A 13,742-nucleotide genomic window follows, 5' to 3' on the forward strand; every position below is an offset into this window, starting at 1 on the left:
GAGGGAGAAGTGACCAAGTTCACAAATACCCTGGTTAGATTAAGGTGAAAAATACTGAAGGTCTGTACATAAGAGGGAAACAAAAATTATAACAGATTTCTACAAAACAGTTATCCCATATGCATCAGCCTCCTCACAATTACTTCTGCCTAAGCTATGGAGTTTTGCAGGAGGTTCAAGTAAGCCTTGCGTTACTAAACATTAAGAGAAAGAGAGGAGAGGGAAAAGAGAAATGAGAGAAAAAGGAAAGAGATCACCAGTCCTGGATCCAGCACCAAGCCTGCTGATGGGGATGCTCCACATGGCATAGAATGAAGAAGGGAAGCAGCAACAGAGAAGAAAAAGGGCCAGACTATCCCCTCCTATCACCTATCCCCTATTTATAGCAGCAAAGAAAAAAGTGAAGGGATGTTCCCCTCTAGCCCCTAATTATAGTTAATGACTCCACTTCCAGGACTGGTTGAGACAAGCCAAACCAAAGGTGATACCAGGCCCCCTCCTGTGACCTGGCCATTTCTCAGGCATTGTTCTGGACTCTCCCAGGAGGAGCTGAGACATCAATTAAGAGATCCTTCTTTGATGCAACTGTCTTTTGGGGCGCTGTTTGGGCTTGTCCCTTACACCACCACTGCAGTTCATTATGCATGCTTCCCACCTCAGCTGTGCACCCTGGCCAACCTCCCAGCAGTGAATGATGCCATCTCATTCTTCTTGTTGGCCATACTCCAACAAAGCCCTAAGGCCATGGTCAGCCCACTCTGGGTTCAGTCAAGTAAATACATGTGAAGAATGGAAAAAAAAATGTACATGAAAAAAAAAATGTGCATGAACAAGGATGGTATGCAGCCACAGAGCTGTCAGTGCCTTCCTCAACAGTGCTTCACTAGGGTTTGGCAAGTGTGGCTCATGTTTGTGAATTAGCCTCACAGAAGACACAGCTGAGGATGAAAATCTTGATCCCACCTTGTGATGGGTCACATGCCACCTTGGATATGCTGTTAGTGAGATGGTTGTGGGTAGATTAGAGTGTGCACATAGTTCAGAGTTGATGCCTGCAGTGAGCTTGTCAGTCCAAGTTCTCACCAGATGTTTAGAGGTGAGAGAAAAGAGGAAAGTAACATATATCACAGGGAGTATGGGCTCTGAGAGGATGTTGTACTGCTGCTGAATGGCAGATGTATATCCACTTGTGTTCATTTTAAATATGAGGCCATTTCTGATCCTACCAGTAGTGCTGGTACCTTAAGCCTAAATATTCTGTGGCTGTAAAATCATAGAATCATTAAGGTTGGAAAAGACCTCCAAGATCATCTAGTCCAACCACCCACTTACCACCAATTTTGCCCACTAAACAATGTCCCCATGTCCCACATCTACATGTTTATGGAAAACCTCAAGGAACAGTGACTGCACCAGCTCCCTGGGCAGCCCATTCCAGTTTCTGACCATGCTTACAGAGAAGCAGTTTACACATACAAGGGCAGAAGTAAAGGTGGTTCTCCCAGACTGATATCAGAAACCTGAACAGATCGTCCATGTTTCTTGCATCCAAGCACACTCAGAGGTGTTTGTGATTCATGCGAGAACAAATTTTGGTATCACCAGTCCACTTCCAGAGGAGCCAGCCCAAAGCAGTCTCTTCTCTTTATGTGTAAGGTACTCCATGCCACTGCTTTGTGAATGACTGGTGCAGAAGTAGAATCATATAGTCATAGAATTCGGAGAGTTGGAATGAACCTTTAAACATATCTATTCCAAGTCTCCTGCAATGAACAGGGACATCCACAGCTAGATCAGACTGCCCAGGGCCTGATCCAGCCTTGCCTTGAAGGTCTCCAGGGGTGGGGCATCAACCACACCTCTGGACAACTTATTCCAGTTTCCCTACCCTCACTATAAAAGACTTCTAACTTATATCTAACCTAAATCTACCCTCCTTATGCTTGAAACCATTTCCCCTTGTTCCATTACCACAGACACTGTGCAAGAGTCTGTTCCCTTCTTTACTGTAGATCCCCATTAGATACTGAAAGGTCACCACACAGCCTTCCCTTCTCCAGGCTGGACAGCCCCAGCTCTCTCAGCCTGTCTGCATAGGAGAGGTATTTCATCTCTCTGATCATTTTTGTGGTCCTCCTATGGATGTTCTCCAACAGGTTCATATCTCTCCTGTACTGAGGACTCCACATCTGGATGCAGTACTCCACGTGAGGCCTCACCAGTGCAGAGTAGAGGAGTAGGATCACTTCCCTTGAATTGCTGGCCATGCTGCTTTTGATGTAGCCACAGATATGGTTGGCCTTCTGAGCTGCAAGAGCACATTGCTGGCTCATGTTCAGCTTACCATCCACCTGTATCCCTAGGTCTTTTTCGGGAGGGCTGTGCTTAATGCTTTCATCCATCAGCTTGTATTGGTAATGGATGTTGCCTTGACTCAGGTGCAAGACGTTGCCTAGGAATGCCCTGTGTATTGCTAGATGGCACTCCTTGAATCAGTGAGAGCAGTCTTGCACAGATACCAGATCGTTTTTGATCAGACAGCTATTAGGATGTACAAAAAGACTGCAAGAATGGTGTAGAATAAGTTTCATATGGAGCAGTTATGCCCTGACTAATGAGAACTACAACTAATGAGCTACTATTAATATGCTCACCAACCCTGATAAGATGCCTGGTGAACATGCTGGGCAGACAAGCACCAGTCAAGTGGGAATTGTGCATCCTGGTCCTCAGAACAGGCTGATCCTCTGTGTTGCTGAGTTACCACTTTCTGATTCTTTGCTTTTAAGGGTGTTTTTTTTTTATCCCTCAAGGCATGGACTTTTTACTTCTTAATCCTTGAGCTGCTTCTATTACCATTTCAACTACACTTCAGTTTCTGTGACTTTACTTTTCTCATTTTGCATAGCTTCACCTGGTGAACTTTCTGATCTTTAAGCATTTTTCTCATTAAAACTGAGTCAAGACCACAGAGGTGTACCAGAACAAGCCAGGATTAGGATCCCAGACAGCTGAAGCCTGCAGCCAAGGGCTGCCCATAGTCTGATGCAGCAAGTCATATTTTCTCACATAGTGAACTATGAACCTTCTATTCATAGCCTGTATATATCACTGCCCAGATATACACCTTGTGATTGCCAAATTTCAATTCTGATCATTTGAAATAACCTTAATGTTCTTTGTTCATTTGTTTGCCAGCTTGGACTGTAGCACATGGCAACAATAGATACCAGAAGCAAGCACAGGATGTGATGAATACTGTGCATGTTGGCCTGTGGAAGAAGATAAGAGAAAGAAAATGAAAATACAGGCTTTCACTAAGGTATGCAGTCACTGCTATCCTGATGGGAATTTTTAGTTTACCAGGAAAAGAATGAATAAAGGCAGAGTAAAGGCATCCAAATCTGAGCTAAATTTATTACACTACTGAATAAGCAGCATACATTAATTTTATAGTGCTGTTGAAAAAGCAATCAATTTTTTTCATGACAACTTTTTCTCTTTATAATCTCCCCTTCTAGGATTTTTCTCTGAGTTCTTTTCCCATTAGTCTCTGAGGAACAGAATCCCCAGGCTGTAATTGCTGCGCACTCGCCATTTTCATTCACAGACAGAAGCCATTTGAACAGACAAGGATGTGTTTGTAAAATATGTACAGATGAAGAAACTCACCAAAACAGAGGTAAAGGTAGGGGTTCTTCTTTTGCCTTTCCTACAGTTCTGGTAGTTCTTTCTCTTTCTTCTGTTCCTTCTACCCTGGGCTTTGGTCTGCTACCTGAACTAATTTAAGGCTAAAATGTACCAAACTATTCTATGATTTGATTATTCCATTTTTCCATTTTTATTTCCATTTCCACAGTTCCACAGTTAAGCAACTTAAATGTAGGTCCCGTAGTACAAGAGACTGAGTACCCTTAAGGCTATTCCATTCAAACTGACTTTAATTTTAACGTTTTAATTGATGATTTTATAAATTAGTTCATCATTTTAATTTTAATGGAAGCAGCAGAGCAGCTCATTACAATTATTAATCCTAACCTCAACACGTAGCAGTGTGTGAGGAGATGAGAGGAGATGAAGTGCACCCACACAGCAGGCTGTAATGCAGAAGTCCCTGGTATGGGTGTACCTGCAGGCTGATGTATAAGTTCAAAGGATCGAGGGATCAGGGAGAAGCCAGTGACTCACATAGGCACAGACAAACAGCATTCTTAGACTTTCACAATGTGTTTTGAAAGAAAATTATTTAACATTCAGGCTCAGACAAGACTCAGTCTGTTAAAACAACACAGGGTTAAAAAGAGGACACTATAGAGCATAGAGGAAAGTGGTGGTTTGTCAATGTTTGCTAGGAGAGCTAAGTTTGTACCTCTCTCTGCTCTCACCAGCTGGCACTTCCAGGCCAAGAGGGCTGTAAACATCTTATGGCAGGGAAGAACCACTGCACTTACTACTGATCACTGTAGTTGCTGACACAAGCATGAATAATTCTCTGAGTATTTCACAGAACGTAAGCATGCAAAACATGGCCAAGGTGAAGAATGTGGGAGCAATCCTTTCCAACAGTGCTGGCATCCAGTCTCAGCTGTTTTATGTACACAGAGGTACATTTACAGAAATGAAAATAAGAATCACAACAAATGCTTTGCAACAAAAATACACCTTTATTGAACTTCGACATTCATATTATTTCTAAATAAAATATGCTGTGTTATTTTAGGCATCTTTTAAACTGGAAAGCACTTCAAGAAGTGGCATATAAATATGGCACATTTGTATGCGTATCTCAGGGGTTAACTGTAGTACACAGTACATCTAGTACATAGAATTATCTTTCAAAAGAATATTAGCAATTAGCATACTGGAAGCTTTATATATATTTTTCTTTTAATGGTGCTTTAGATAACACATGTAGTGTGGATTCCTTCTCAGCAGAGAAAAAGGCCCAAAATCCTCTGTGGTTTTATCTCTCAATCCTAATTTGAGGCTGTAAAAGAAGAGTTTCCAAATGAACAAAAATAGCCAAAAATGGTAAAACGGAGATTAGTAAACCATGTAAATCAGATAAGCTGGCTAATAAATGTCACTCAGATTTTCACAGAAAAAGAAAGCGTGAAGAAAAATTCAGCTACTTCTCTTATTTTAAACTGTGGGACAAGGTGCAGCTAGTACCAGTCCTACTTTGTGAGATCCTTCCCACCTCTGCAGTAGCCTCAGAAAGTCTGTTGGAGCACTACATTCCCATGTAGCTGCAGCTGTCCTGATTCTGAATTACTTCCCTCATCCTGAAATTTAGGCCCATTTCTTTTCCTCCCACTCACAGAGAAGTTGGAGAAGTGACTAACACTACTTTACAGCAATGCGTTATGAAGAGATAGAACCAGTTGTGGCTCTGCTCTCTTTCTTGTTTTTTTCTATGTGAAGGAACCAAAAGCTTTAAATCTTCTCTAAGTCTGCCATTTGTTTTCCACACCACCAGTCTCTCTTTCTAATAGTGCGCAAAATGGAACATAACACCACATCTTGTTCTTCACTAACACTGAAAAGAAATGAGGATTTACTTCCATTATGCTGTAAGCACTCCCTTCAGCATTTCCTTTGAATGGCTTTTTTTTTTTTTTTTTTGTAGCAGCATTGCTTCACCAACTCAGATTCAGTTTCTGGTCCCCTGTAATCTTCAGAGTCTTTCCTGTGCTATTGTTGTCATCCCACTTCTATCTGTGCTTTTCACTGTCCCTTGTCATTGTCTTCAGTCCCAAGTGGGGATTATCTGTAAATCTGATTAATTTACTGTCCATTCAGCCGAGCAAGTAGTTAATGTTGTATAGAGCCAGAAAAAAGCACTGTGGAAGACTCTGTGAAGTCTTTTCCCATTTTAGCAACAAATGATTGTTCTCAAAGCTCAGCTTCCCTATCAGTTGCACATCTACCTTGTGTGTATTTAATTTAGCCCATATCTGTTCTGCTTGCTTATGAATGCCATGTGGGTCTGTGCCAAAGAACTATATCAATCATATCTCTTGTATCTGTTTTGCTGTCAAAGAAGGAAATGAGATCAAGTTGATAGGATTTGTTTCTGACCTGTCCCTGTGCAAGTTCCCTTATGTGCTTACTATCTCTGGATGCCTACAAATGGATTGCTTAATGCTTTGTTCCAGTATCTTGGGAACAATATTAAGACTGACATTTCTGACATTATTTAGATCTTCCTTTCATCCTTTGTTAGATGTGACATTATGTTTGCCTTTTTGCAGTTTTTTGTGAATTTCCTAATCATGCTAATTGCTAGTTTGAGAAAGAGTTTTGGTTAAGCACGTAGGGGTGTTTCATTGGGATGAAACTAAATACAACCAGTTCACCTATGTATTCCTTAAGGTGTTCTCTTTCTATTCTCTCCATATTCCTACTCCTAAATCCTCAGAATTAACAGAATTAAACATTTAGTCACAGTTAATCTTTTCTTGTGAAGACTGTAACCAAACAGGTCTTGAACAGTTCAGCCTTTTCTATGCAGCTTATTTGCTGTCCTCCCTTGTTAGGTGCTAAATTGTGTCTACACTCAAGTACAGCACATTATTTGCAACACAGCATTGTTTAACTATAAGAAAACATTCATTTTAATGACATCGTGTGGTTATGCACTCAAATATACAATAATATTAATTTCATTTTTACTACACATTCTATTTCCAAACCATACCTCAATTCTTTCCACCTGCTTGATTACATCCTACATAAAATGAATTCAATTTTGACTTTATGCTAAGAAGTGAAATTATTCTATATCTGTAATTAATAGAAAGTCACTCACCAAACACAGATTATTATCCAAACAATAAATCATATTGCCAATGCATCCTACCATCTTTTCAAAGCAAACAAATATACACCAGTTTGTTACAATGACACTAAAACTTTAGTTATATATTCTAAGTGTCGCTATAATCAAGCCAGCAAAACAGTAATACTCACCATTACAGCTAAACAGAACCTCTTTCATTGGTGACCTGCAAAAAATAAATAAATAAATAAATTTTAAAAATTAATAAAATGTGCAGTATGTGGAACAGGCAGAGTAGTGCAAATATTATGCTGGTGGACAATTTCGTGAAGCACTTGGTCTTTGTAAAAAGATTGGTTTCCTGTACTGTTAATTTATAACTATGTTTATAGAGCTCAGGATGTTTTTCATGTACTGACATGTTTGAAGAGCAAATTTTATAAGACAAAGCATTAGTGTGGCTAAATGCACAGTAGAAGATGTTTCGAAGTCATGCTGGGCTCCCAGAACTTTCTTGGATCACATCCCAGGAGGCTGCAGCATGTGGCCAATCTTGTAGTCATGTGGCACGGATATGGTTTCCCTCTACCTTAGGAAAGCTTTCCAGACTTCTGCAGTAACCATGAACCCAAAATAAGGAGGATGGAAGACTGCAGAGTTCCACACTTATTTGTCTCAGACCAACACTGATTTAAAATGGTAGTAGCCAGCTGTTCAAAGTCAGTGTTCCATCTGGCATCCCAGAAGCGGCCATCTGACACCAGGGAGTTGGATAGAGGATGAGCCCATGTCTGTGGTAAGTTGGAGAACAGAAACAGACTGGTATGATGAGGATAAAGCCCCCACTTTGGAGCCCTTTGCCAGGCGAGAGGACTGGGTCAGCAGGAACTATTTCAATAAAGACAAATGCAAAACCTGGATCTGGGATGATTAAGCGATCAATCCCATACAACTGTAGGTCAGTGACTGACTGGCTGGGCAGTCAGAGGGGGACCCAAAGTCTGACTGACTCCAAACTGAACAGGAATTCTTACATCTGTGTGGTGGTAAAAGTTAACCTCAGATAGGGTTGTATTAATTACAGTAATGTGCCACATACCATTCCTTCACAGGATGAGAATTACTCTTCTCTGTGGGGTGCTGGCTTCTTGTTAGTCTTTTTAATATAAATTTAGCATGTAATACATGTAGTATAATTATTTTTATACAGAGCCCAATAGAAATAATATTCAATAAATTCAGAAAATGCTTTTCCTTGTTAATGCATGGTGATCTAATGCTCTTTCATGTCAATATGCTACAACTGAAACTTATTATTTAAAACAAGAAGATATCATTGAAGCTGCCAAAAAGTATTACCCAAATACTGCTGTAAATATGTATCTCCTGTTGTAACTGTAACATATTAAATGTTGTAAAATTTAAATCATTAGAAATTATAAACCAATACAAACTATCTATGCTTTTTTCTGACTTTATTAACATATGCCATTTGGACCGTTCTATTTGTAAGACCAGGTGCACATAGCTTACTGTTCCCAATTAGCAGCCCATCCATTTGTGAAGTTGAAGAACTTTTCCCAGCTAACACTGGAAATTCTTACTCCCTTAGTCAAAGCAGTAGATATTCTTACTTGCAATGTTCATCTGCAACATCATTAAATTTTCAGTTAAATGAACTGTTATGATGATATGGAGAGAACCCAGTGCTGCAGTCCTTGCCTTGATGAAAATAAACTAAGGACACTGAGACTACTGATTCAGAGAGCTTCTGTTCATTTTGTTTCAAAATGCTTTTGAAGACTGCAGGTCATATTAAAGCAGTTCTCATTTTGGAGGAAAGTGACATCAAATTTGAAACATCCCAGACCTTTTGTTGATGTGTATTACTGTTGCCTTTTCCTCTATTATTTACTGTCTTATGCTGCCTTAGTCTCCTTGTATAGCCTCAGACTATGCAGTGTTTATGAATAACCTAATACTCTCTAGTTCCTTTGGTATTTTATCAGGTCTGAACAACTGCAGTGTTTCAAATGCAATTCTCAATCCATCTGTGATCTTTTTGGCACCAAAAGGAAGAAGAAGGAGCTTGAGTAAGGGAGCTGATATTATAACTGCTGCAGATAGAGTTCACTCTCATTTTGTGTATATACCCTATCCCTGTTCTTGCTCTGACAAGGATCTTCTTTACTACCAGCTAGAAAGGTACTGAAAGGTACCTGAGAGATGGATCATTACAGAATACATAAGCACAAGAAGCACCAGGCTGTCTGGATAATCTCAAGGAGAGAGCAGTCTGTACCAATCCTCTGCACCTCCCTGTCTGACAACCCTCAAGTTTGCCTCCACTCTGCATGCTCATCCATCCCAGTTTTGCTGTGTCATGGATGATGGCTCAGAGATGCCCTACTTCAGACCAGCATTACTGTTGGCCATATGGAGATAAGATGAAGCAAAGCCATCATGATATCATGAAAATGTTTTTTTGTGAACTCTGGAACTTTCTTTAGAAATCCAGATGCCATTATTTTTAGCTGGAAGAACATTACTTCTGAAACTGTCACTTGGATTGGATCTTGGTCTAACATAAAGCCACCTACACAAACTCTCCAGTACAATGCAATGAGTACATTTACTTTCTTATATGTCAAATCTGTTAACGATTAATAGAAATGTTGACCTCTGATCAGGTAAACTCCTTAAATAAATAAAGAGCAATGTATAACAGAACTTCAGGGCCTTACTGACATTTTCACAGAATTTATAATTTAAAGAAAATTTGCAATTATTATTATTTTTTTAAGTGAAGCAGGACAGATTCCTTTACTGAAGTGAAATTCTGTCTCCACTGAAGTCAATGGAATCAACATTTTCTCACGGTGCATTTTTATGAATAGTGACCTTACATGGAAAAATGCCAGGTATTTAATAGTTATTGCAGATTTCTTAGCAATAACAAATAGATAAGATAAAGCCACAACTGAAGCAAAAGATTACATGAACCTAAAGTAACTGTATAATAGACTTGGGACTTTTCAAGTCCTATATGAATAAAGGTAATGAGTATATACATTTAGCACTTGCAATGGCTTTTCATGACTCTACAGGGACATATGCCCTATGTTCTCTCTAAATATTCTGACTCAGTATAATTCTGAAAGTAATAATTACACCAGTCACACACCATGATGTGGGCAAGCACTAGGTTAATTAAGATTGTAAGTATGGGAAATTACTATCCTTGGTTAGTTTTTGCAGGCTTATCCTTCAGATGTCCTCCAACTAAAAAGCATTACAGGGAGGAAATGTTCACTTATTTGCTTTCCTGCTTTCACAGGAAAGTGTCAGACCTGATTTGTTTTGTGCTTTTATATAATGAAGCTCATGCTACTGCTACATGAAGAATAGCATGCAAAGATAACATTTTTTTCTTCCTTTTTTTTTTCTTTTTTTCTTCCTTTCTTTCCTTCTTTCTTTCCTTCTTTCTTTCTTTCTTTCTTTCTTTCTTTCTTTCTTTCTTTCTTTCTTTCTTTCTTTCTTTCTTTCTTTCNTTCTTTCTTTCCTTCTTTCTTTCTTTCTTTCTTTCTTTCTTTCTTTCTTTCTTTCTTTCTTTCTTTCTTTCTTTCTTTCTTTCTTTCTTTCATTATTCATGTGGTGAATACTTCACTTTGTGGAAAACCACCTGAATTATTAAGTGGAAAGTAGCAAAGTTCCCTTCCTCTCATCCTTCCTAAAGGTCAAGGAAATGTTTACGTTTCACTGTGCAAGTGACCATCCATTCTTTTTCTGGAAATACATAAATCATACTCTCACACCACTTTTTTGAGCTCTGAGGGAGTAACACTGTGGAGGAAGAAGCTAAGTATGAGCTTACAAGTAATTTTAGATAAAGAAAAAGGGTTGGTGAGGGCAGAGATGGAGAAATACAGATTTTATTACAGCAGTAAGAATAATGTTGGCCTTATCACTTGACAGAACCAGTTCTACATCCAAACACAACTTCACTGATAACAAAGAATAAATTAAGTTAGGTGGAGCCTTGTGTGTTACATAAACCCATAAAGCATGAATTTAGCACAAACCATTGCTTGTATCAGGAGAAGTTCCTATAAAAACTTCAGAGGTTAAAAAAAAATAAAATGAAAACCAAAATTGAAAAAGCTCCTATCATGTGAGAAGCTGATCAAGCTGTTAATTGTCTAAACTTGTTTTGTGAAGGCAGCCTGGGCCTTACTTGGGAAAGATCTACAGGATAAACCATGTAACTGCCCTCCAGAGAATGAGGGAGTGGCCGGAAGAGGTCAGGACCTCACTGGAAGGTAAGAGGCTGTGCTGCATCCATCATTCTCATTCTCCTGGTGCTGAACAGCAGCCTGATGATCCACCAAGTGAGATGCTTACCTTTCTTTTTTTTTTATTTCTTAATCCTTTTACAATAGAACCCAAGATGAACTGTAAAGATGTATTGACAGGCTCTGTCAACAAACTAAGAAGTCAGTCAACATGTGCCTGACCCTGTTCTGCCTCCAACATGCCCTCAAAACTCCCCCCACATACATAAGAAAGTCACGTATTTTGTAGCAATTACTGGCAAATGCCCATTTCTTTTTTTCTTTAATGTTGCTTTTAGCATGACTAGAATCTTTCTTCAAAATAAGAACAGAAAAATACTGTGTTGCAAAAATAAAATTATCATTTCTTTTTATTTTGTTAAAACCATCTAAAAACTTATGGAATAATTACGAGACTGTTCCCAGTAACAAAAAGAGGTCTCAGTAGCAAAAATTCCTGTGTCACAGCTGAATTTACACTGTTACTATTGGTAGTACATTATGCATATTATGTACATTTCTAAAATAATGTTGAAAATGTCTTTTAATTATCGATGTTCTGTTACAGTTCAAAGCCTGCAGTAAAGAATACAATAGTTAATCAAATTACATATGAAATGTACATTGAGCTTAGAGATGTGAAAAAGTAAGGAATCCACCACTGAGTTTAGATTTCAAGATTTGTGTCTTTCTTCAGAGGCCAGTAAAACTGGCACTGAATGCTGATACTGGGCAAACCATCTCTCTGCATGTTGTCTGATGTTTTCTTGATGGTCCTTTACAAAGTTCTCAACAATTTATTACCCCGAGTGCTTTCTGGAAGTTGTTGCACCTGCTACTTAAAACAGCAGCCATACCTGTGACTGCAAACTGGAAAATGGTCTTTCTGAGTAATTTAACAAATCCCACTCAGTAGCATCCCAGTAGCACATACCAGAAACCTGAAGTGTAACTGCTAGTGTTACCCCAAATTCACACAAACAATACAGTCTCCAAAACAACTCTTGTCTTTTTTCTTCATTAATCACCAAGAATAATTAATGCTTATGTAGCCCATACATTGGACAAAAGCTGATCAAGAGCTCAGTACATTATCGTTAATCTAATACACGTGCTACATAAATAACAGATAAAAACAGCATGCAAATGCATAATCATATTAAATGTCAACTGATTACCTCCTTAGAGCTGAGTGTTTCATTTTCTGGAATAGGCACTATAGGATGACTGGGCTGCTGAGCAAGATGACACAGGTTGAAGAGATCATGAGGTTAAAAAAAGGAAAAAAAGCAACAGTTATCAGTTTAAGCTATCTATCACAAAGGTCTTATAATGAAAGCTAGTATCCCCAGTCATTCAAATAGCAATGAAGCAATATTCAACAGGATCTGTATGCTTACTACTCCTTGTCTCTATGAAAATTTCTTTCAATGTATGCCTTGTTCTCTGTTGTACCATCTTCCCATAATTGTAAGGGAGGGATAAATCACTTTTTGCTTTGAAAAAGTATCTCAAGACAAAAGCTCAGCAAGAGAATCTGCCTTATATACATTCAGTATGAGATAACACACATAAAGATGCTTAGAACTGCAATCATATTTCCATTAGTTTGAATATCTGTCTTCTTAAATTAGCCCTAAAAGACCTCTACTTGATCTTAAATTTCATAAACATAAATCATGCAAACATTTAAATAAAAAAGTAAAATGCTGCATATCAGTAATTAGTGTGTATGTACAGAACAGAATTTGTCATTTCCCAGTGCTTTGAGTGTAATAAAGCTTGATGGATGTGACTCTAATGATGAACCACACAACTTCCAATAAAATTTAAAGAAAACATAGGTATATAGGTAAGACAGAGCTTCTATATGCAATGTTAAGGTCACAAGATCATGAGGTTTTCATACGCAGCAATCTGAACATCTTCTTTAGAGCAAAAGACATTGAAAATATTGGGGTTACGGCGTTTTAGAATTGTAGAAATATAATATAGAAAGAACCTTACAATTTTCTATCTGTCAAAAGCATTACTTTGTTTTGGCATTTAGAGCTAATAGTAACTTATCATATGATGTGTTCCTTAAAAGAAATACTGGTCCTGCCCTAGGAAAATTAATTTTGAAACAGAGCTTTTTAAGAAGCTAATCTGCCAAATTGTCTCTATTAGGAAAGTGAGATGCTGAAATGAAATTCACTCTGGTTATAATTATATTACAGATTTGCTATTTATTGCTCTCCCCTTTTGTAAATTTTCCCTGCTTCCTTTTCAGTGAAACATGAGCCAATTCTTACAAAAACAGCACCAGCTTTGAAACATTTGAATTTTTCTTTTTTTTTTTACCCCAAATAGAAAAACAAGTAAATAAGTGATTTAACTTATAGGCAAGGGAACAATGTGAGACAACAGAGGGTTAATGAAGGGGTAAAGAGACTTGATTTTCTTGGTAGCAATATCCCTCCCATGCCACAGATTCCTGACTTCAGCCAGCACAGCCACTGAGGCACTCTGCTGCTGTGGTGCAGCTCTTATAACAGACACAGGAGATCTTTATCAGCCTACGCGGGAGAGAAAATTCCCATTTCCAAACCCTGTGTGCTGCAGCTACTGAGGCTAGGCAATCCTTGACA

The 13,742-nt window shown here is 38.5% G+C and overlaps 2 protein-coding genes across 2 annotated transcripts in view; both read right to left on the minus strand.

Moving 5' to 3' along the window:
• TINAG (tubulointerstitial nephritis antigen) overlaps nucleotides 1–298 on the minus strand; it is a 47,972-nt gene extending 47,674 nt beyond the window's left edge. The window contains exon 1 of the mRNA XM_015859253.2: nucleotides 258–298. The gene's annotated coding sequence lies outside the window, so the exon portion shown is untranslated. The remainder of the gene's footprint in view (nucleotides 1–257) is intronic.
• Nucleotides 299–4,641: 4,343 nt separating this feature from the next.
• Nucleotides 4,642–13,742, minus strand: part of MLIP (muscular LMNA interacting protein) — a 96,945-nt gene continuing 87,844 nt past the window's right edge. The window contains exons 15-17 of the mRNA XM_015859233.1: nucleotides 12,291–12,347; nucleotides 6,973–7,007; nucleotides 4,642–4,987 (exon numbers count right to left, since the gene is read on the minus strand). Coding sequence (XP_015714719.1) covers nucleotides 6,981–7,007; nucleotides 12,291–12,347 — 84 coding nt within the window. The 3' untranslated portion in view covers nucleotides 4,642–4,987; nucleotides 6,973–6,980. The remainder of the gene's footprint in view (nucleotides 4,988–6,972; nucleotides 7,008–12,290; nucleotides 12,348–13,742) is intronic.

This window comes from Coturnix japonica, chromosome 3 (assembly GCF_001577835.2).
Source record: "Coturnix japonica isolate 7356 chromosome 3, Coturnix japonica 2.1, whole genome shotgun sequence".
In the NCBI taxonomy this organism is placed as follows: domain Eukaryota; kingdom Metazoa; phylum Chordata; class Aves; order Galliformes; family Phasianidae; genus Coturnix; species Coturnix japonica.